This window comes from Anolis sagrei, chromosome 5 (assembly GCF_037176765.1).
Source record: "Anolis sagrei isolate rAnoSag1 chromosome 5, rAnoSag1.mat, whole genome shotgun sequence".
Lineage (NCBI taxonomy): Eukaryota > Metazoa > Chordata > Lepidosauria > Squamata > Dactyloidae > Anolis > Anolis sagrei.
In genome coordinates this window covers 105,090,688-105,113,702 of record NC_090025.1, presented here as the reverse complement: position 1 = coordinate 105,113,702, position 23,015 = coordinate 105,090,688, and the positions used below count along the sequence as shown (strand labels likewise).

Genomic DNA, 23,015 nt, shown 5'->3' with positions numbered 1-23,015 from the left:
AAAAATGTATAGGGTGAACAGGTGTCAAAAGTGGGAAAAGTTTAAGAAGTCCTGTCCTTAACCAATATAATCCACATGGATAATGATAAGCAAAAGGATTCAGCCAATGCCTCAACAAGATAGGTGGTTTGAAACCATTTTGTTCATCTATCACAAAGCAACAAGCAAAGGGAATCTGGGAAGGTAGGCAACTGAGAAATGAACTGAACTTGTGAAAAATGAACAGAAACATAAGCTGTGCTGTTTGGAAGCAGTAAGAAATCACTTGTCTGATAAAATTTATAGGGGGGAAATTACACTTTATAACATGAAAGAAATTACAAAACAAAAGTGCTATAGTGCCTCCAACTTATCTGATTGGTTTCCTTAAAGGGGCACAAATGAGATCCTCTGCTGTTGTCTTCCAGAAAGAAAAATAAAATGCAATCACTGAGATTATTACACTGTGTAACATGATTTTTGTTCCTGGGTTATAAATGTCATTTCCTAATTGGTTCTATCACAAAAACATGGAAAAAGTTTATTAAACTGCAAAAACTTTGTTTTTGTGTGACATTCTACAGCACATTTTGCCATAGGTTTTCAATGAATATCTAAACTAATTCAACGTAGTTTGTGGCAACTGCAAAAACTAAGTTTCTGGAGAATAACAACTACTTTGAAATTAAGTACCACACAATTAAACAGGAAATAATACTTTCAAACGACAAACAATTTTTTTTCAAATTTTGTTACATAGTTTTATTGTTACAATGTACCAAATTTTCATCTGTAAAATGCAGAAAGATAAGTGGAGATCCCCATGGGAGAGTGCTAAGTGAATATTGGGAAAAAACAATGCACTTTCCTCGATTTTTCAAAAGTTTTTTTTTTTACAAAAATTCCTTTTGCTGTTTCCCTGATACATTTCCCCCTCTGCGGTGCAATCAGCAATCACTTTTGTGAATTGGATGACAGAACAATACTACACATTCAGATATGTTTATATTGCAACATCAATAAGATAAAAATGTTGGTCTGATATCCTCTTCTCATATCAAGCCCTTCTGTGTACATTCCTCTACAGCCAATCAATGAAGGGTGAAGGATGTTTTGAAGCATGAAAATATTTACAAAATGAACAGTTATTGGGATTTAGCCCTATTTTTAAAAAACCTCATGCACTTTAAAGAGAGTATACAACATTGAATTTGTACCTGAACTGTCCAACTTCAATGTATTCAAACTGCTTTAGAACAAACCCAATGAAGACCTAAAAACAAAATAAATATCCATATTCAGTTGTTGTTGTTATTATTGCTGTTTTTTATTTGTACATATTTTGGGACGAAAGGTTGTAAGAAACAGAATTAAAATTGTAAAGAACCTCCGCCACTGGTAATGAAGCTGCCACCCAATTGTAGAGAGACGCTACCAACTAGTGAGGAAGCGCCTAGGTTTAGGAGAGAGGGGCCACTGATTTGTAAAAGGCTCTGGTATTAAAGGCTCTGTTTGTGTTGTGAGGTAATTTTGGTAGAGTGGGTGCACAGAACGTAAAATTAATGGAGATGAGGCAGTTTTAAAAAACCAAAGAGAACATGTTTATTTTTAAACAAAGCGTATGGTTGCAGTATGAAGATGTTGAGCTTGGCAAATACTTGATGGTTACATGTAACTTGGTTGCGATACAATTCAGACTTTCGATGTTACAACTTATGAACTCTTGCTGTGGTGAAGCACTTTATTAACCAGTGTTCCCTGCAGTGAATAGTCTCTCTGTTTGATCTATCCTTGATCAAACTACAGATCTCTAGTCTTCTCCCGACTAGAGATCTTAACAAGCCACTGTTAGTTCTTTCTAACTAAAGCAACTAACAAGGTTTTTCCCTTCAGCTTCCCCGCTGAAGAAATCTCTACTATTCACGAACACTAAAACCTGACTCTTCACCTCTTCACTCCTCAGAGTCTAAAAACCTGACTCTGCTGCTCTCTCAGAGTCTTTCTTCCCTGACTGACTCTAACTGTCACTTTTTAAAACCTTCCCTCTCTAAGCTCCTCCCACCTCCTCTTCTGCCTCGTTTCCATGGTAACACATTTCTCACAGCTAGGCCGCTCCAGCCTTAGGGCAACCAATTCAAACATAAATACAGTTATAAGCATATTATTATAACCACTTCTGTACAAAAATTAATAAAATGCAAGTGTTAACCATATAGAAAATCCTGAATACTGGATAAGGCTGGTCCTATCAATCCACAAACAAAACAAAAATAGTTCCACCTGTTTGCTGAAAGAGAATAGAGAGAATGCTATTCTAATCCCTCCAGAAAAGGAGTTCCAGAAACTGGGAACATCCATCCATTAAGAAGGCCCTCTCCCATGTTCCCACTGGATGTTTCTGTAAATGTGACGGGACAGGGGGAAAACTGCCTTCCCAGCAGATCTCAAAACATAGGCTGGTTTGTTACAAAGAATATGATCTTTCAAATAATCTGTAACTGAACTCTAAAGAGCTTAATGGGCACTGACAGTACTGGGAGAACAACCCAGAGAATAAAATAGGATATCTGTTAGAACTAGAAACACAATCCAGAGCAGCAGGCCCGTAGGCCCGTGAGTAGGATTTTGATTCGGGGGGGGGGGGGGGAGTTTGATTCGGGGAGGGGCGAGGATCTACCCTAGCAAACCTTTTGTATCATTATCCCAATACCCCCATGCATATGGGATATATTGAGCATGGTGATCAGACCATTATATGAATAAACATAACAGTTCATAAATAATGTATCAGCAAGGCCTTCTCGCGGACCACCCTGAGAATTTCGGGGGGGGGGGGGATGAAGCCACTCAAGCCCACCCCCCCACCCCACCCCGGCTACATGCTTGCAGAGCAGGAATAGACTTCAAGAGCAGTTAGCCAAATAGGAAGTCTTTTTGTTTAAATATTTTTTAAAATCCCATGAATTTGATGCCTATATCCCAAAATTTTCCAGGAAAATGCTTTCTGGGCATTGATACCCACAAAAGGGTGGAGCTATCCTAATCTCTCTCAAGCCAAACTGGGAAGCTTTTATCACAAAATTCCAAAGGAAAGTTGGCCTCAACATACAGGGCTGCTGGCAAGAAATCCAACAAAGTAGAAAAGAAAACTAAAGGACTCACCTGATCAGAGTCTAGAAGACAATAGTTGACCCGCAGTTGAACGAGTTGGGCAAGAAGATCTAAAACTTGCCTCTGCAGTTGTACTGATGTTGTTGTAGTATATTGCTTTAAAGCTTTGATGACCAGGGGCTCAAACAAACGAATATGATTATGAATAATATTCTATGAGAAAGGAAATGCATCAATTTATTAGGATTTTGTTTTGAAAGTGAAACTGCTCATTTATGGGGGCGGGAGGAGTGTGACCACACCACCACCACCACCACCAACACCATCATCATCATCATTGACTTGATTGGGATAATATTGCGCTGCCCAATATTGTTTTATTTGTGGTGAGTTGACAAAAGGCAGAACAAAAGCAGACTGAGCTATGGAAGCTGTATAAATGCCCAATTCCTTCTTAAATGATGTAATGTTTCACATCTGACTAACTGAAGCATGTTGCATATTTCCCAAGTCGAAGAAAGAGGCAGTCCCATTATATCCTTAATTGATCAGGCTTTATCATTTTAAGCTGGATATACACAAGTTGGAACAGGTTGTTGCATTCTCTCAGTATCTCAACGCTGTTACATAGAGTAAAGGGCAGGTAGTTTATCTGCTGTCCCAGAAGACAGGGACAGACCTAATGGTTGGAAATAAATTGCTTTAATAATAATAATAATAATAATAATAATAATAATCACAGTATGTGACAGCAAACGAGATCTATATGCTGGATTTCATATCACAGAATCACAAGTCAAACGCTTCTCAAGCGTCTAAGACTGTGTGATGTATTTTTGAATGATGTGCGCAGATCCAAGTAAGATGGCCTTTTGTAGTTGACAGATCGTGATTTTGTCAATGTTTATTGTTTACAAATGTCGGCTGAGATGTTTTGGCATGGCACCTAGTGTGCCAATGACCATTGGGACCACCTGTAATGGTTTATGCCAGAGCCTTTGCAGTTTGATTTTGAGGTCTTGATAATGGCTGAGTTTTTCCTGTCATATTCCGTCAATTTGGCTGTCACCTGGTATGGCGACATCAATAATCCAAACTTTTTCTTTTCCACAGTCGTGATGTCTGGTATATTGTGTTCCAAAACTTTGTCAGTCTGGATTCGAAAGTTCCACAGTATTTTTGTGATGATGATGATGATGATGATGATGATGATGATGATGATGATTATTATTATTATTAATAGCATGCCCTATCTCTCCAAGGGGACTCAAGGTGGTTTCTACAAACAAAAAGTGGCAAACATTCATTGCCTTTAATGAGAACACACAAACAACTCAAACCAATAATACAACAACATCAATATAACTTAAAATAACAACTAAGGTAAATAAATTAAAACAATAAAAATTACTTAAAAGCATAATAAAATCTCATCTATTACATTTACAATGTAATAGAAAATCTGACCGCTACCATGCATTAAAATTAAAGATCTAATGGAGTCTCCCTCTGGACATCTTCAAAAAGATGTTGGAGAGCTATCTGCCAGTTTTCTGGGCTTTGGATTGAAGGGATTTAGAAGCACTTAGACAACATTAGATGGGCATTGACAAACTGAGGGCATATTTATACCAGAAATGATCTTGTGCTGTTAGAAAACAGAAGATAAAATTCCAGACAGGTGCGCTGTAGGGTGTTTTTTTAATTTACCACATTTTAATAACATACAGCAAGCAACAATTTAAATAGTGTATATGTTGTTTATACCTTGTCAGCACGATTTTTCACTGCACTTGTCATGCCTGTTTTAAGCTGGGAAGAAACCTTCTGCAATATATCAAACCATCTAAAAACAAAAACAATTATTGCACGTTACCAAGTGCCTGCTTATCTGATAATATCTATAGAAGCTTGAGGATCTGTGAGCAAATACATCTGGATTTAGGTTCAGTCTCAGCCATCTTAATAGGCATTCATGCAAAAAAAAAAAAGATTGCTTAAATACTCTAAAATTTGAAAAATCTGACTACTGGAATGAAAGATGTACCAAAATACATTGGGGTCAATGACTCACTTCTATCCAGTTGTGAGTAAGTACCGTGTTCAGAGTGCAAACAGAATATCTTACATGTACTAATAAAGTAACAGTATTTAATATAATTAAATATGTAGATACATTGTTGTTGCTGTGTGTCTTCATATGTGACATGTGGTGACCTTAAGGTGAACAATCATAGGTTTTTATGGGGCGGAGACTGTGACTCGGCCAAGGTTACCCAGTGAGTTTCCATGATTGAGAGAGGATTCGAAACCTGGTTCCCAAAGGCATAGTTCAATGTTCAAATCATTACACCATGCTAACTCCTTTAAGATAACCTGAATTTAATTTGTTTCTGTTTAACTCTGATTCTCTCCATCTCCCTCTTTCTACTAAACCTTAGCGCCTTTCATCCACACATCCTGATTATTCTGTAACCCACCATGCGCCACAAGGAGAGACAGGTAAGAAATAAAATCATTTTGATTATTTTTGGGCTATTCAAACCAATGAAAAAAAGGTTATTCCTACCCAGAAGTATCATGTTCCTGTTCAGCCTGCATCATATTCCTTAAACTGGCATCAGCAAGTGCTTGAGTGAAATGTGTATAAGGAGCCATGAAGCAATAATGATAAAGCCCAGGCCTCAAGTTTGACGAACCAAGGCGTTGGGCTTTGCCTTGAGATTTACTTGGGTTTGAAGACAAGCAATCATACTGTGAAGCCAGGTTTGTGCCAAACAATGTCTTCAACAACTAAGGAAAGATAGAAAAGAAATTTTGAAATCAGGCAAATTCACACAAATTAGCAACGCTGATTCATATTTTCAGAAATGATAAGCAATTATTCAATCCATCCACAAGGTGACTGTCTACTTGACAAATTTCTTCTATTAACAAGTTTCTTCTTTTAGACTACACGCAGTAGTGTGAAAGTAATAGTGAAGGGAGTATATGCATTTATGTCACGTAAGTCTAAGGAAATATTTATCATATCCGAAGCAAACCAAGGGTACAATTGTAATGTAGTTAAAAAACACAAAGTTTAAACACTTGGCATTATATTGTATCAGAGACTAGCAGTAAAAGATTTGGTAATGCATTCAGGATGGAAGCTGAATATATGTAAATAAATATAGCTGTCAGTGGGTTTGCCATATAGTGTGGTGTCTAGATGTCTACAGTGTAGCTGAACAGCGGTGTCAAACAAACTGAAATTGTGTGAATTGTTCCAAACTTAAGATTGATAGGCAGTGGGATTTGTTGAAATTCTAATAAAAGGCCTTGAATTATTCTCTTCCATGAATCGAAATGATAAATATGTCATTGATATCACTTAGTATTTTTAATTATTAATGTAAACAAAGAACAGGATGTGTTTGTATAATTTCATAACTTTTTGTTCAACATAAAAGCCACAAATATTAACTTTTGTTGACTAAACCACAAGAACAGATTGCTTTATAATCTGCTTGAGTGAAGGAGAGAAGAAAGAAAGGGGCTTAGGCCATTTATTATTATTATTATTATTATTATTATTATTATTATTATTATTCCCCATTTCTCTCTCTCTACTGGAACACAACAGAAAAACCTGTAGAAGTACTGTTGTAATGAGTAAAGGATACAGAGAACAAAAATGTCCTATTGCCTATACTACAATAAAATAAACAAATGCAAGGACAAAGGAAAATCAACAACACACTCTTGTTACCTGCTGTACACACAAAGTGGCCATCATTGGTTCTCTGCTGAAACAGGATTTCAGATAACCCAAAATTTCTTCAACGTACTAGAAACAGATATATAAGTGTCATTTAGCTGCAAGTGGTCACTGAGTCAAACGTTTGTTATGAATACGTTGTTATACAAATCTTCCACAATCATAATATGTCAGATATCACAATGGTAATATGGGCAGAACTAGCAGAGGGTTTATTAATATAAGAATTTATAAAATTACTGTATATCTTACTGTGTATCTCATGAAAAATAAAGTGATTACACATATAAAGATTGCTTTTAAACAAATATGGGGTACTTCGAAAGATGTAGGGAACAATTTAGTCTCCCAGGAAGAACAGTGGCCTGCACTGCTGAGTCTGTTTTGCACGGGCATCTTTCAGCAGGAAATGTTTTTAAAGCAAGCATTTCCTGCTTTTAGCTGCTTTCCACTGTGGCTTTACAGTTATATATTAAAGCTTAAGCCACTAAAGCAGAATGAAACACTTTCAAAAACTATAAGTCTACTCCAAATAGATATAGCAGTGTTTTCTTTATTTTATCTACACATTGAGTCACCTAGGAACCTCCGGTGGCGCAATGGGTTAAACCCTTCTGTCACAGGACTGAAGACCGATAGGTCTCAGGTTCGAATCCAAGGAGAGAGCGGATGAGCTCCCTCTGTCAACTCTGGCTCCCCATGCAGGGACATGAGAGAAGCCTCCCACAAGGATGGTAAAACAAAAACATCCAGCATCCCCTGGGCAATGTCATTGCAGATGGCCAATTCTCTCACACCAGAAGCGACTTGCAGTTCCTCAAGTTGCTCCTGACACAAAAAAAATTGAGTCATCTAACAGTAATTACTAATACAACTGTTCTCCCAAGTGTCAATGTTTATTTGTCATGAAGCACACAGCTGCTAGAAGGAAGGTGAGTTAAGTCACAAGTGCAAGCTTACCAAGTGGCCCCTTTGGACAGAAGTAATGGAAAGCAGTTTACAAATACTTTGCTCCAATCAAAATTAGTGTGAAATGACTTTACAACACAACTGAATTCTGACAAAAAATATTACCCAATAATTTATTTCCCAATAAAGGCATAATGTGCAATTCCTAGCCATTTCCAAAGGCAGGAAGGTGTTGTTGAGCAGAAGCTCTTAGGTACTGCTCAGGACAGAAGTCTAAATCTTTTATAACATACCAAAAATCTAGGAAGACTCCGAAATTAGCAAAACTAAAATTAGCACTACACTTACATGATATCTTAATACTAATTTCTCTCATTGATTTTAAAGACATTTAGAGGCATTATTAACAACCCACTTTTCCAATGTCCTGAAGAGTTGCAAGTTCTAATATCTGAGACAGAACATCCAAAGCAGATCTCAGGAATGCACCAAACTTTTCACTGCTGTTCTGAAGATCCAGTGTAACCTTATCCAGAAACAAAGAAATAATTAAATGTTGAAACTATAACCAGAATAATCAAGCCAATGAAACAGTACGTCAGGCTGTAAATCTTATGCCCTATCACATGAGAGTAATTTAAACTGAAATACTTATTTCAAAGTAGACATATATATGACTGCACTGCTAGCATACTATCAAAAATCAACCTGCTACAAAGAAATTAAACAGATGGAACAGTATGAAAAATCTTTGCTTAATTTCCTTGTATTTGACGCTATTAAAGGAATTGCAGATAAGATAGAGGAGAGGGAAAGTGGCATCTAAGGGAACTTGGAAACCACATGCCCAAGAAGTAATGAGGTACAGGATTTCAAGATCCAGACCTGGGAAGACTCTTTCACCATTAGGAAAACCTATGAATAATAATCATAAAAATCTACCAGGGTTGACTTATCCAATTGCTATCAAACTATGTTATTCAATGCCTACAAGTATAAAAACTCTTTCCAAAGATATGGATAAGCCCAAGAGAAATTTCACAAATAATTTTAACTTGTCATATCTACTATAAATGAGGAAAGTCTGGGCTCCCTAAAGTAGTACAAGATCCTCTACTATGATGCTAGTACTTGGACACCCACTAGCTGTCTTCTAACAGACACCAATGTTAGAACATCTTGTAATGGGGGAGAGACACCATCAGTTTTCTTTTTATATAGGCTCCATTGCACTCTAACCTTCAAATACAATATGCTCAGGTATAGTGTGTGTGGTGCATGTAAGCATATGCAAACATATAAGAATAAAGGCACTAGTTGTTATGCGCAGTAGTTGCACATCCTTGCAGTTTATCTCATGCCCTCACTCCATTGCTGCAGTTGTACTTATTCCATTACTATTGTTTACAGCTTGGACATGTTTACAGCAGGTTACCACCATTGGCTGATGTCCTCAGTTTTACTACATCTGAGTTGATGTTTTTATATATGTATGTGTTTTATTTTATTGTATTTTATATTGTGCTTCATTTTTATGTTTGTTTTGAGGCACTTTGTTCCATCTGTAAGCCACACCGAGTCCCTTCGGGGAGATGGTGGCAGGACATAAGAATAAAGTTGTTGTTGTTGTTATATTGTTAAGGCTCATGTATCATGTCAGTTTGGTTTCATGTTGTTACACAATGCAAACCAATAAATAATCAATTATAATCAGTATATGCCCTGGAAGATCATCAATAGTATATACTTTGGGGGGGGGGGGGGGGGAGGTTAGTGTTTAAGTCATTGATGTTAGGGTAACAGAGATTTAAAAACTGGATGTGATACAGTAAATGGTTATATAATGTTTTCCCTTGCCCTCCATACGATTCTCCTCTCTCTTGATGATTTATTAGATATTTGTTAAGATTTATTAATTTACCAACATTAATCTTAACACTTCTACCCTTCTCCATATCCCTACCATACCCTTTGGAAAAATATTAAAAGAAATACTCCCTAAAAATTGTTAAGAAAGTGAAAGGGGGAAATTGTACATACTTGGTGTTGATCTGGGATCTATAGATAATACATATATCTCTTGTATATTTCAGATACAAGTATGATGGGCACTATTACAGGTGGCTTGATAGCCAAACCTAATCTGTAAACCCATCCACAAAGCATTCCAGACCTTTGTGTGTTTCAATCCAAAAGTTTGTAAAGGGCTCTGAAAGCATCTTCATATCAGAATCCCTTCTAAGACATGATTACTGATTCTGGGAGAACTGTGTTAACATACAACTTTTGTTCTGTGCTGCTACTACAGCTATTATTGTTGCATTTTATAATTCATTTTGGAAACACTGTGTTTTAAGTAGAATTCAGTTTTTCGTTTCCCTCATTTCAAAATATCATATTTCTGTTTTATTTTTAAAATAATTTTATTTGTTTTTACACTTACATTAACATTTAATATAACCAGTATACAAAATAATGTGCATTTTACAAACACTTAGACCCACCACAACAAGTATCATTTTTGTCGTAAATATATAAATAAACAAATAAACAAATATCTTGGTGCAGTGGATAACTACCTGAAAAAAACATTAGTAAGGATGGCAGAGATGGCCTTATGACATGATGGGAACTATCTGCTACTACATTCTGAGAAGGAATCTATGGTTTTCACCTGACTGACAAAGAGTTTTGTAGAACAAAAATGATAAGAGCCCCTGCTCTAGCTGGGACTACCAACTGGATTGAGGGTCAAATTTTGAGCAAAAAATAGAATGAAAAATACCTTATAGTTGGCATGGGTAGCTTTCAAAACATCATACAGCTTCAGATACGAAGGAAGGTGATAGAAGTTGCCCAGTGATGATGATTTACTTGCTGGAGCAGGACCTGAAGCATCAGTTTGCCTAGGGGCTTAAAAAGGCAGAAATATGATATGTTAACATAGTTAATCTCTTACAGCTATTTTTTAAAAAACGTTACCTATTCCTCTCTAGATCTAATTCGTTGTTGTGTGCCTTTAAGTCATTACCAACCAATGGCAACCATATGTGACCATCGGTTTTCACATGGTTTTCTTGGTAAATTTTGTTCAGGAGAGGTTGGGTAATCTTGACAGGAAAATGTGATAGAGTCTGAAACGACTTGAAGATTCATGACAATAATTCAAATTAACTATCTCATCAACCAAAAGCAGGCCCACACTTCCAACTGAAATACTGGTAAGTTTATGTTGGTTAAAATTGTTCTTCATTTCCAATATTGTATTCTTTCATGTTTTTACACTTCAAATAAATAAAGGTTGCTTACCTGTAACCGTATTTCTTCGAGTGTCCATCCGTAAAATTCGCACCTATGGGTCTTCCTGTGCGCCTGCGCAGCAATCCGGACATTCTAGAGATTTAATGAATATTTAAATGATTTTTTAAATGCAATATACGCCCCGCCCATCCCCCGCACCCCTGGTATAAAGGGCCGGAGGCGTGGCTTGGCCGGTAGTTCCCGAGCGCTAAATAGCAGCTATATGGGGCATGACTGTGGGGAGGACGGGCAGGTTGTGCGAATTTTACGGATGGACACTCGAAGAAATACGGTTACAGGTAAGCAACCTTTATTTATTCTTCGTGTCCTCCGTAAAATGCGCACCTATGGGTGAATAGCAAGCTACTGACCTGGAGGTGGGTCATGCCACACAGGAGAAAAGAACAGCTCTGCCAAAAGTGGCATCTTGCTTTGACAGTGTGTCCAGCTTGCAGTGAGAAGCAAACGTCGATGGCGTGGACCATGTTGCTGCTCTGCAGATCTGTTCCAAAGACACTCCTCGTAAGAAGGCTTGGGAGGTGGAAACTGAGCGAGTCGAATGAGCCACCAGATGAGGTGGAGGTTGTTTTCCCGCCAACTGGTAAGCAAGGTGGATCGCCGAGACAATCCATGAGGACAGCCCTTGAGAAGTGACAGGGTGGCCCAGAACGTCTTTCCTATATTTAAAAAAGAGCTTGGGCGATTTCCTATAGGAAGCAGTCCTATGTAGATAAAAGGAGAGGGCCCTTTTAACATCCAGGGAGTGAAGAGCGATTTCCAACTGAGACGTTGGGTTAGGAAAAAAGGCCGGGAGGATGATGTCTTGAGACATATGGAAGTGAGAAACTACCTTAGGGAGGAAGGTAACGTCTGTCCGGAGGACAACTTTATCGTCATGGAATCTAATATAAGGTGGGTCCGACCGAAGGGCCGTGAACTCACTGACTCTTCTAGCAGAAGTGACGGCCACCAAGAAAGCCGTCTTCCACGAGAGGTGGGAGATATCATTAGAGGCCATGGGCTCAAATGGCGGTTTTGATAATTGAGATAGCACTAATTCCAGGCTCCACTGGGGGGAGGGGAGGGAGGAGGGGGGGTGGGTATGTTTATAACCTTTAAGAAACAACTGAATAAAGTGATTCTGAAAAAGGGACGGCAAGCCCTTTTGTCTCCTGTATGAGGAGAGTGCTGCTAAGTAACACTTAACCGAAGATAGGGAAGAGCATTTGTTGGAGAGGTGTACCAGGAAGTCTAGTATAACCGGTACAGGGGCTGAATACGGATCGCATCCAGCTGATTCAGTAAATGCCTTAAACAGGGACCACTTATAGGCATAGGATTTTTTGGTAGCCGGTTTGTGGGCTGCCAGAAGTATACGAGATACCTCTTCAGATAGATTTAATGTGGTCTGATCCTCCATGCCGTCAGGCGAAGGGATTGGAGGTCTGGGTGGAGCACTAGACCGTTCTCTATAGTGAGGAGGTCTGGGGTCTGCTTGAGGTGGAGGAACTCCTTGTTGGAGATTTGAAGTAGAGGGGCAAACCAGTGTTGTCTGGGCCACCAAGGTGTGATCAGGATACAATCTGACTTGTCCTGAATTATTTTGGCTATGACTGGGGAGATTAGTGGAAGGGGTGGGAAGATGTATAGGAGGCCTGGGGACCACTGGAAAAGGAACGCGTCTCCGAGACAACCTTGGGATGCGTGAGGGTGTAGTCTCGCGCAATAGAGTGGGCACTGGTTGTTTAGAGGTGACGCAAAGAGGTCTATTCTGGGCATGCCCCATTTGCATGTGATGAAGTTGAATTGGCTTGAGTGGAGGTGCCACTCGTGGTTGTTTTTTGCCGTCCTGCTGAGGGAGTCGGCCAGAGTGTTTTCTTGTCCTGGGAGGTGTATGGCTGAGAGGAGAATATTCCTCTGAATGCACCACTCCCATATGCGCGTTGAAATTGTGAGGAGTGTTTGTGAGCGTGTTCCCCCTTGTTTGTTGATGTAAAATTTGACTGCTGTGTTGTCTGTCACAATTTGAATCATGTGGTTGGATATGATGCGGACAAAGGCCCGGAGGGCTTTCTCTACCGCCATTAACTCGAGGGCATTGATGTGAAAGCGGCGGTCCTGGTGGGACCAATGGCCGCTGACTCTGAAGCCCTTGAGGTGTGCGCCCCAACCCGTGTTGGAGGCGTCTGTCGTTAGGGACATGGAGGGATGGGGTTGATGGAATGGCATTCCCAATTGTACATTGTGTCGATTTGTCCACCATGAGAGGGATTGAAGGACATTGGGGGGTGGGTATAGGATCCGCGACTGAGAGTCATGGAGGGGGTCGAAAGACTTGATGAACCAGTTTTGGAGGGGTCTCATCTTGAGACGGGCATGAGGTGTGACGTTTGTGGTAGAAGAGATGTGGCCAAGGATAGATTGGATAGCCCAGGCTGAGGCTTGTTGGGACCGCTGAAGGTTGGAAATGGCTCGTTGGAGGTTTAGGAACCGGTCTTCTGGAAGGAAGGCTCTTTGGAGTGTAGAGTCTATGATGGCTCCTATGAATTGGATCCGTTGTGTGGGTTGAAGGAGAGATTTTTCCTGGTTTATGACCAGACCGAGGTCCTGTAAAAGAGATAAGGTGTAATGAGTGTCGTTATTCAACTGGGATTTGGAAGAAGAACAAAATAACCAGTCATCCAGGTACGGAAAGACCATTATGCCTTGTTGGCGGAGATGTGCGGCTATGACCGCCATACATTTCGTAAACACCCTTGGGGCTGTGGATAGGCCAAAAGGGAGGGAAGTAAACGAGAAGAATTTGTGTTGTATTGCAAAGGTAAGGAATCTACGATGTGACTGTCTAATTGAGATGTAGAAGTAGCCATCTTTCAAGTCAACCGTTGCCAGCCATGCCCCCTTAGGGATGAAAGGGAGTATGTTAGGGAGAGTGACCATGCGGAATTTGCGTGGAGTGATGAAAGTGTTAAGTTTACGGAGATCAAGAATGGGGCGTAGGCCCCCATCCCTTTTGTCTATCAAAAAGTAGCGGGAGAAGAAGCAGGAGCTAGCTTCTTGGCAAAGGGTAGGGGAAATGGCTCCCTTGTGGAGTAGAGAGTTTACTTCTTCCCAAATGGTGAGGGAAGGGTCGGTGAGGAGGACATGTCCTACTGGGGGGTAGGTGTCAAATTCTATTGCGTATCCCCTGTCGATGATATCTAGCACCCAGGTGTCTGTAGTGATAGATTCCCAAGCTGGCAAAAAGTGATGAAGTCTGTCTAAATAAGTGAGATGCTGAATGGTGGTGAGGGGGGGAGGGGTGGAAGGGGAGGTCGTGCTAAAAGCGGCGTTTGTTGTTGTTTGAGGGTCTGGTACCATGGTACTGACCTCTAGAGGGAAGTTGGGGGCGTCTTGGAGTTGTAGAAGAAGCATATGGTCTCTGTCGTCCTCTATAGTAGGAGGTGTTGAAGGGTCTATTGTAGTACTGGGGGCGATAGTAGTAAGGGCCCCAACGTTGACGCTGGTAAGTATAAGGCTGTTGGTCATACTTATAGACTGTTTGTTTCATCTTGTGAGAGTGTTCCAGCTGTGAGTCCGTTTCGGGATTAAACAATCCCGCTTCATCCATAGGGAGGTCCTCAATAAGGGTTCTCTGGGACTGTGAAAGGATGGCAGCCCTGAGCCACGCATGTCTGCGTAAAGCTACTGAGCCTGCTATAAGCTTGCCTGAGGCGTCAGCTGTATTTTTTGCTACGTCTTTTTGGAGACGTGATAGGAGCAAAGCTTCCTGTTTAAATGCTTTAGCCAAAGGTTGGTCTGATGGAGGCAAGAGATCCAAATAAGGGGAAATTTTGTTCCATAAGTGCGTCTGATAGACACTCATGTAAACTCCATAATGAGCCATCCGTGCGAAAAGGCACGCTGAGGAATAAAATTTTCTTGCCATGGCGTCCAATTTTCTCCCTTCTTTGTCAGAGGGGGAAGATTGGTTTCTTTGTACCGGTTTAGGTTGAGCATCAGTTACTACAGAGTTTGCTTTTGGCATTTTGGAAAGCCATGAGGCTATTGAAAGATCAATACGGTACAAGTTTTCTGCCCTTTTAGGAGTTGCTGGAACCATGGCTGGGGCCACTCCTGTATTTTTAAGGATTTTAAGTAAGTATGGTAGGGTTGGCAACACACTGGATGCTGGTGCTTGTTGTTCAACTGATGTAAAACAGGGGTCTGAAACTGTATCTGTTGGCTCAGGAGTAGAGAGATTGAGGGCTCTGGAGAGTCGAATTAAGAGGGCTGAGAATTTTTTGAAGTCCTCTAATTGTTGAGGAGATGGGTCAGGGTCTGGATGGGGGTCTTGAGGAATGGGAGTATCATCAGTAGATTCTAGGTCAATGGTTTCTGAGTCTGTTTGAGGCAGAGGAGTTGGATCCAAGGTGGGTGGTTGGGGATTTGGATCAATATGTTCTTGAGGAGGCTGAGAGAGTGTAGCAGTGGGTGGAGCACGCGGTGGTTGCGGGTACCTGGGATCGGGTGGGTGGGGGGCATTGAATCCTCTAGCATGTTCAGGGGGAGGAGGGTAGAAATAAGGGTACATAGGGTAAGGTGGAGGAGGAGGGTAGAGATGGTAAGGGAAATCTTGGTAAGGGTAGTATTGGTCTGGGGAAAAAGAGCGAGTCCTTTTAGGGTGAGGGGAAGGAGATGGATAGTCTTCAGGTTGGGGAGAGGGAGAGCGGGGGCGGCGTCGGGCGGGCTGCGCCAGAGGCCTGGGTTGCGCGGGGGGCGGAGTCTCCCGCGGTACCGGGGATTCCAGCGGTTCTGGGGAAGGAGGTGGGGGGGACTGAGAAGGAGGAAGAGGAGGGGGAGAGATTGAGGGATCAACTGCGGAGCGCGGTTCCAGCATACTGTGTGGATCCAGAAGCTCAAGTGGGGGGAGGCGACAGGGATCCTCCATCTCAAGCAGGGAAGGCAGCGGCTCCTGAAGTTGGAGCGTGGAGCCGTGAATTTGGAGAGCCGGTTCCAGCGTGGGAGGGCTCAAGGGCTCATCGCCAGTGAGTTGCCGTCCCTTTTTTTGTTTATTTGGCTTCTCCTTAGATTTAGACCTCGCGGTCTGTTTGGAAGTTTTTTGTTTCTTTTTCGGCGGCTCAGCTGGGGAAGCGCTCGCCGAGGGAGAGTCACGCCTATCCCCAGCACGTGGGGAGGGAGGCTGAGAGGAGAGTTGTAACGGGGAGGATTGTTTGGGGGCGGGAACCTGCTGGGGAGCTAAAGCGCGCTCATATAAGAGGGCTTTTAGCCTCGCTTCTCTGCCTTTCCGAGCTCTGGTGGTGAAGCTCAGGCATATCTCGCAGGTTTGTAAGTTGTGAGACTCTCCTAAGCAAAGGAGGCATCTAGAATGCCTATCAGCTTCTGGGAGGTTAACTCCGCAAGCTGAGCAATTTTTAAAATAGAGGGAAGACATTCTAGCCTGTCTGGAAGAATCGTCAGTCGGTCCGTGGTCAGGATTGGAGAAGGTAGGTAGTCGAAATAGCAAATCCAAAGTCCAGTAGTGGAAGAGAGAAAGTCCTTAGATGCTGCTAGTTTGGCGTGGAAAAAAGAACTACCGGCCAAGCCACGCCTCCGGCCCTTTATACCAGGGGGGCGGGGGATGGGCGGGGCGTATATTGCATTTAAAAAATCATTTAAATATTCATTAAATCTCTAGAATGTCCGGATTGCTGCGCAGGCGCACAGGAAGACCCATAGGTGCGCATTTTACGGAGGACACGAAGAATAAGACAAATTTATTTACTTCATTATTTACTTCATTTATACCCCGCCTTTCTCACCCCGCAGAGGACTCAAAGCGGCTTACAGACTCCAGCAAAAATTCAATGCCACATATTAACATAATAAAAACATACTCCATCAAACTATAAAAATAATCAAAACTAATAAGCAAATAAAACACATAGAACAATAAAGCAGGTTTAAAATGTGCAGTGTGCATAGGAATTCATTCATTTATTTTCAAACTATAATCTGTCCCCCCAACAGTCTATGGGATTGTGAACTGGGCCTCTGTTTAAAAGGTCTGAGGGCCCCTGAACTACACAGTCTATGCAGCTGAATGTTAAGTAAGTTTTCTGTTCAGACGCTACATAGCAAAATGCAGCTATTCTGCTTCTGCTAGCATATGAGAAAACTAGGAAGGGAACCATAGTCTATTTGTGGCTAGTATTAGTCTGTTTTGCTGATTATTCTCTGTGGCAGAGAAGAAACCATCCATGAATAGTTTAACTCCTCCTGCTCATCAAGCTAAGCAAAGAATCACAATGCTTCTCAGCTGATGCTTTTAAGACTAAATTCCTAGCTCCTCTCATCAGTTCTTTTTTGCTTGCATTTTTCAGGGCAGGTTGCATTATTTTCACTCCTCCTCACATCACTGCCAACTTCATATGTTTCGTGCATGTTGCTTTCCCCCTGTTCGCATAGGGACCAACATCAAACGAAAAATGTTATTTCCAGAGACTAAAAATACCCTACAAGCACCTGACCCTTCTATGCTATGACAGCTATGCTATGGCTGTCAAATCTCTAAGCTCACAATCCTGAGGATGGTCAAGTATGCAGATGAGAACAATGGTCATAATGGTGGAATTTCATTGGTTCTGGAGAACAAGTTTTCTTGAAATTCTAATTTACTGAAGGTTTGAATGAAAAAAAATAATTAAATTTCATTGAGCAAATGAACAGCTGTATCCTTCCTACCTGGGCTGTTTTCACTTGTCTTTTTGGGGCTCATTGGCACAGAGGTTTGTTCGGCAATCTCTTTCTCTTTTCCTTTGCGTCCTTTCAATGGACTCAAAGAAGGTGGATTTGTCAGAGATGGTAACGTTGCCTTAAAAAGAAGTTCTCATGTGTAAAGAAAAATATCAGCCATATTCTAAATGCAATAAACAATCCACAGTAACAAAATGCTTCAAAAATAGTAAATAATCAGGAATCTTGCCAACATTACAACCAGAGTATACACAAGCAATACTTCCAATTTTAGCATAACAGAAAATGGGGAAAAAGTAAATTCTAGCATCCAAGTCAGGTGTTTAAAAACTATTCAAAGTAACATTCATTAAAACTTATCAGTAAAAGGTTCTCATTAGACATGCCTATGAAGGGAATGGGATTAGTAGAAAAATATACCATACAGATCTTAAAACTCTGCTTTTGCAGTTTTCCAGATGGTCTGGATTCAAACCATTAGGGCAGAGCTTTGCAACTGAGTATTGCAACATATTAGTGTGTTGGCTGCAATGTGTAGGTGTGTTGCATGAATGTAATGAGAAACCCTTCAATCTATGTGAAACAAACAACACTACTGAAATGTGGAAGCTAAAAAATGCTTCATGACAAAATGTAAGCATCTTTATCTAATTTTCCACAAAATATTCAAAAGTTGTGTTGACATCATTAACCTCATACATGTTATTAAAATGGCAAGCAATTTTATTAGTGTTATACAGTTTTTTTTATTCTTTCAAGTATTGACTTACTGTTATTTATGAATCACAAAAATCTTGGAAATGTATGTTATTATGTTATAAGTCATATATTTTAAATATATAAATGAAAGATTTTCATGAGATACATTGTGTCCCCATTCATTTCATTATTACAATTTGTGTATGTGTCCATATCTCTTATAAGGGGTTGGTTTAACCTCTGGTTTGCTAGCAAAACTGAATTACTGTGTCGCAAAATGATGCAGGTCTAAAAAGGGTGTCCCCAATGAGAAATGTTTGCTGCATTAAGGCTTTAAACCAGCACTTTGAATTGTGTCTGGAAATGAACTGTCTTTTGTCTGTGAAGGATGATACTTCTTAATATTTCAGTTGGTTCTAAAAACATTTATGCCACCAATGGCCTTAAAATACTGTTAGCAATATAACAAAAATACCTTTATTGTTGGGCCAGGAACAACATCATCCAGCACATGAGCACAAATATTAATGATCTTCAGCAAATGGGAGAACATCTGCTCTATCAAAACAATTATAGTTCTGTCTGCTAGAGCTGGCCATGGCTCTTCCTGCTTAGTAGCACCAACATTAGCGTCATCCTCATTAGTCCAGGGGGTTTTCAAAGATTTTGAAGCACTAGCTGAAATCACACCAAAACGAAGTTACAAACCAAGTCCAACCAATTCTGTATTTTTTAATAAAACATATGGAGATGTAATCCTTGAACTGAAGATTTAAACCTTGTAGGTACAACAAGCCTACACAAATACAGTAAAAAATAAAATAACCTTTAAAGCTTGCTGTTTAAGTTCACTAAATCAATAAAGAAGAGCTGACAAACTACAGGTGACTTTTAACAAGAATGCTACAAAGTAGGGCCAAAATATGATCTGACATTACGCCACAATGTATATTATTGTTGTTTTAAATTGTTATTTTATGATGTTTTATACTTAATATCGATGTATTTGGATTGTTGTTTACATGATTTTAATATGTTGTAAGCCGCTTTGGGCTCCGTGAGGGAGAAAAGCAGGATATAAACATTACCATTTCCATACTATTGTAGGCCTGGGCAATGCATGGTTCTAAATGGTTCTAAAGTACTTACAAAACTAAAGTTCTGGTGGTGAAAATTTCAAAACTCTAACAAAACTCTCAAAATTTCATTATAAATGGCAGTTCCTAATTGGTTCTGTCATAAAAATCGCCAACAATGAAATAATAATTAAATTTTGAAAGTTTTGTTAGAGTTCTGAAATTTTCACCACCAGAACTTTAGTTTTGTAAGTACTTTAGAACCATTTAGAACCATGCATTGCTCAGGCCTAAATAACACAAATATGAAGGATGTGGACTCTAACAGCTAAAATTCTCTAAAAGGAGCTGAAATTAATATGTTAAAATCTAAGTGGGATTCTTGTGCAATACATTAATTTAATAATATCACTGCTATAAGTCAGCAATAAATATAATTTTTTAATAGTCTTTAGGTTAACTGATCTACATGAGATATTACAAGAAGAAGAAATAAAGGAACATGAAACAAGTGAAAGATAAAACTCTGGAATGAACATAAAAAACTGCCGAGGGCCTTTTATCTTACCTGCAAGCAAGTTTCCAGCCAGTATCAAGGCATCTTGATGGGCTGACAGGTCTAGTGGGAGCCAAGCTGATGAAAGAAGTGAGAGAACCAAACCTGCCATTCCAATGGTACTATTCTTCTGAGACTCTTCTGTAGAACCTGGCAGGTAAAAACTGGAAGATGAATTATAAATAGTAAATTGCCATAAGAAATGGTAGAACTGGCAACACAACACACTATAAGTCTTGTTAAGAAATGACATATCCAGTAGCCTTTTTCTTTAACATTTAGAGAGGGTGACTATTGCGTTCAAATTTTAAAAACTGCACAGAATAGGCACTCTTGCCTGCTTACTGCACAATGCTAAACAATGCGGTGCCTTGAGACTAACATGTGAAGCTGTCTTACGTTCAGAACAACAACACAGGTATGGGCTTCCTACTAGCATAATCCTTTCACACTAACCGCAATCTACTGAAAAGCATTAAAGAATTCTGTCATACTTTATGCTTTCATATTAGCAGATTAAAATGATGATAAAATGGTTCTTCCTAAAAGACTAGAATGTATTACATATTTCTCTCTTGAGTCTGTTACACTCTCCAAATGCCAGATGAATTACCTTCAGCTTTAGTTCACTACCCAATGACAGAGAATGAGAATTTTCTGGCTACAAATTCTTATTCTTGATACCCTGCTTTTAAAAAATTGCTAAAATCTTGTATACAGGAGAAAGAAACATACCCACAGTGCCATCCTACATTCCAGGTACAAACTGGAAATGATGTGGACAGAAGGCATAAAGCTTCAGAGCAACCAAACTGAAAACCCAAAAGAGAAAACACATTACTAATAAGAATATGAAGAACATGGAAATTGCACAACATTCTTAACTTTTAGCTTTCATTGTAGACTCTGAGATACATATGAATTATATGAGGGATGTAAATGTATATATAAAATTGATACATTTGAAAAGCTTAAATCATTGATACATTTGAAAACTCACTGTTAGAGATCGTGTTGATGATGTTGTCAAGGCATGGGAAACTGCTGAAATAACTCTAGAAAGATTATTTTCCACTGTCACATCTGTTGGACTTTGCAGTATGTTAAATCCTCTGTAAGTTCTAGAACAAATGCAAACATCCATACATGAACTTTCATAGGAACAAAATCAATATTTTCTAAGATTCAGAAGGTGGGAAGGTGCATGTAGTTTGTGATGCAGTATCTTCACCTTTACATGTATTATTTGGAATTTTCCAGTTCCTAATTTGAGCTTTGCCTATGTTCAGACACTAGAGAATGTTATCTTATTCTAGAAAAGGAGTGACAATTGAGTACCCCATGAGATCTATGCAGTCATTGGAGGAAGATTCACATGTGGGTTTCTCCTCCCTGCAGACCTCCAAAGACTAATCCAAATATCTGAATTTTAAAAATAGCTCAAAATTGGGACTGTGGCGCAGCTGGCTGAGTGTCAGCTGCATTAAGATCACTTCTGACCAAAAGGTCACGAGTTTGAAGCCAGCCCAGGTCGGAGTGAGCTTCTGATCAATTGTGTAGCTTGTTGTCGACCTTTGCAACCCGAAAGACAGTTGCATCTGTCAGGTAGGAACATTAGGTACTACCTATGTGCAGGGAGGCTAATTTAACTAATTTACGAGGTCATAAAAAAAGACTCCAGCAAAGCACTCCAGCAAAAAGCATGCGGGGAATGCGGAAAGTACTTCATCAGTGTCGCAGATGGACAATGAAAGTGACAGCTTCCCTGGTGGCCAGAAAAGTTAAATAGACTCTGACTGTCTGTCTATATCTGTTGTGTGTCTTTGGCATTGAATGTTTGCCATATATGTGTACACTGTAATCCGCCCTGAGTCCCCTGTGGGGTGAGAAGGGTGGAATATAAATACTGTAAATAAATAAAAATTAAAAAATATTTGCAGCCAAAGAAATTAAAAATATAGGTGCAATTTTGCCCTTGAATGCTGTTTCATGAATGCAGTCCTAGAAAAGTAGGAAGAATTACTCAGGGAAGGACAAAAACACAGGTGGGCTTCAGTAGCTCATAGATGAGAGCAGCATGATTTGCTCTTCTTTATATGTCATTGCGACAGTAGTTAACACCATTTTCAATGGTGAAACAATGGGGTGGGGAGTTTTTCTTATTCAGTCTCTTTTTCATATAATGTTTTTCAAAAATGGAAATGGGAGCACATATCTAATTCTGTGACACAGGTACTATCAATGACTGTTCATTTATTTTTGTCCTCACCTCTTCTCTCTTTGTGTTATAGACAGAATGTGTAAAAGACTATATAAGTTATTATCAAGCCTCAGTCTGCAACTCAAAACATCTTTAATTTTTGAAAGGTAATCAAGAACATGGAAAAAAAACTCTACACAATAAAAATGTTAAAAAGCACATTTTCCCCTCCATTTCCCAGCAGGGAACTTCCGCGAGCCCTGATGCAACATGCCTTTCAACCAGGCCCTACTGGATCTGCACAAGCTGGCAAGAGAGAAGGGAGACCTTCATCTGTGAGATTTCCTGTATTCTGGAATCCTTGACATATTCATATAGCATGTGATAGTCGTGTGAAATGTTGGTCACAAAACCTACCCTCGACTTATCCTTGAATACAGACAGTCCTTGAGTTACAAATTACTCATAGTTACAAATGGTGTGATACAACAGAAAGAGAGAGAAATCTGCCCCTAGGAAGGTAAATTCATTCCTGAATCAGTTATCAATGGGGAAAAGGTGTCTCCACTGAAGAATTCTCACCAATCCTTGATTTCACAATAAGCCACATTTTTCAAAATCCAATCACAGGGACAGAAAGTGAGGTGAAATCTTCTGAACAAGGGCGCAGAGAGAAAAATAAACACCACA

General features: G+C 39.8%; 1 protein-coding gene across 2 annotated transcripts in view; it reads right to left on the bottom strand.

Annotated features, from left to right (window-relative positions):
- The window catches only part of HTT (huntingtin), a 101,451-nt gene that overhangs the window by 44,420 nt on the left and 34,016 nt on the right, over positions 1 to 23,015 (bottom strand). For both annotated transcript variants that reach the window (XM_060778022.2, XM_060778023.2), the window contains 12 exons: positions 21,126 to 21,246; positions 20,861 to 20,937; positions 20,138 to 20,289; positions 18,969 to 19,171; positions 17,783 to 17,912; positions 10,545 to 10,672; positions 8,175 to 8,285; positions 6,842 to 6,919; positions 5,660 to 5,883; positions 4,858 to 4,936; positions 3,142 to 3,303; positions 1,197 to 1,252 (listed from right to left, as the gene is read on the bottom strand). In XM_060778022.2, the coding sequence (XP_060634005.2) occupies positions 1,197 to 1,252; positions 3,142 to 3,303; positions 4,858 to 4,936; positions 5,660 to 5,883; positions 6,842 to 6,919; positions 8,175 to 8,285; positions 10,545 to 10,672; positions 17,783 to 17,912; positions 18,969 to 19,171; positions 20,138 to 20,289; positions 20,861 to 20,937; positions 21,126 to 21,246 (1,521 nt within the window). The remainder of the gene's footprint in view (positions 1 to 1,196; positions 1,253 to 3,141; positions 3,304 to 4,857; positions 4,937 to 5,659; positions 5,884 to 6,841; positions 6,920 to 8,174; positions 8,286 to 10,544; positions 10,673 to 17,782; positions 17,913 to 18,968; positions 19,172 to 20,137; positions 20,290 to 20,860; positions 20,938 to 21,125; positions 21,247 to 23,015) is intronic.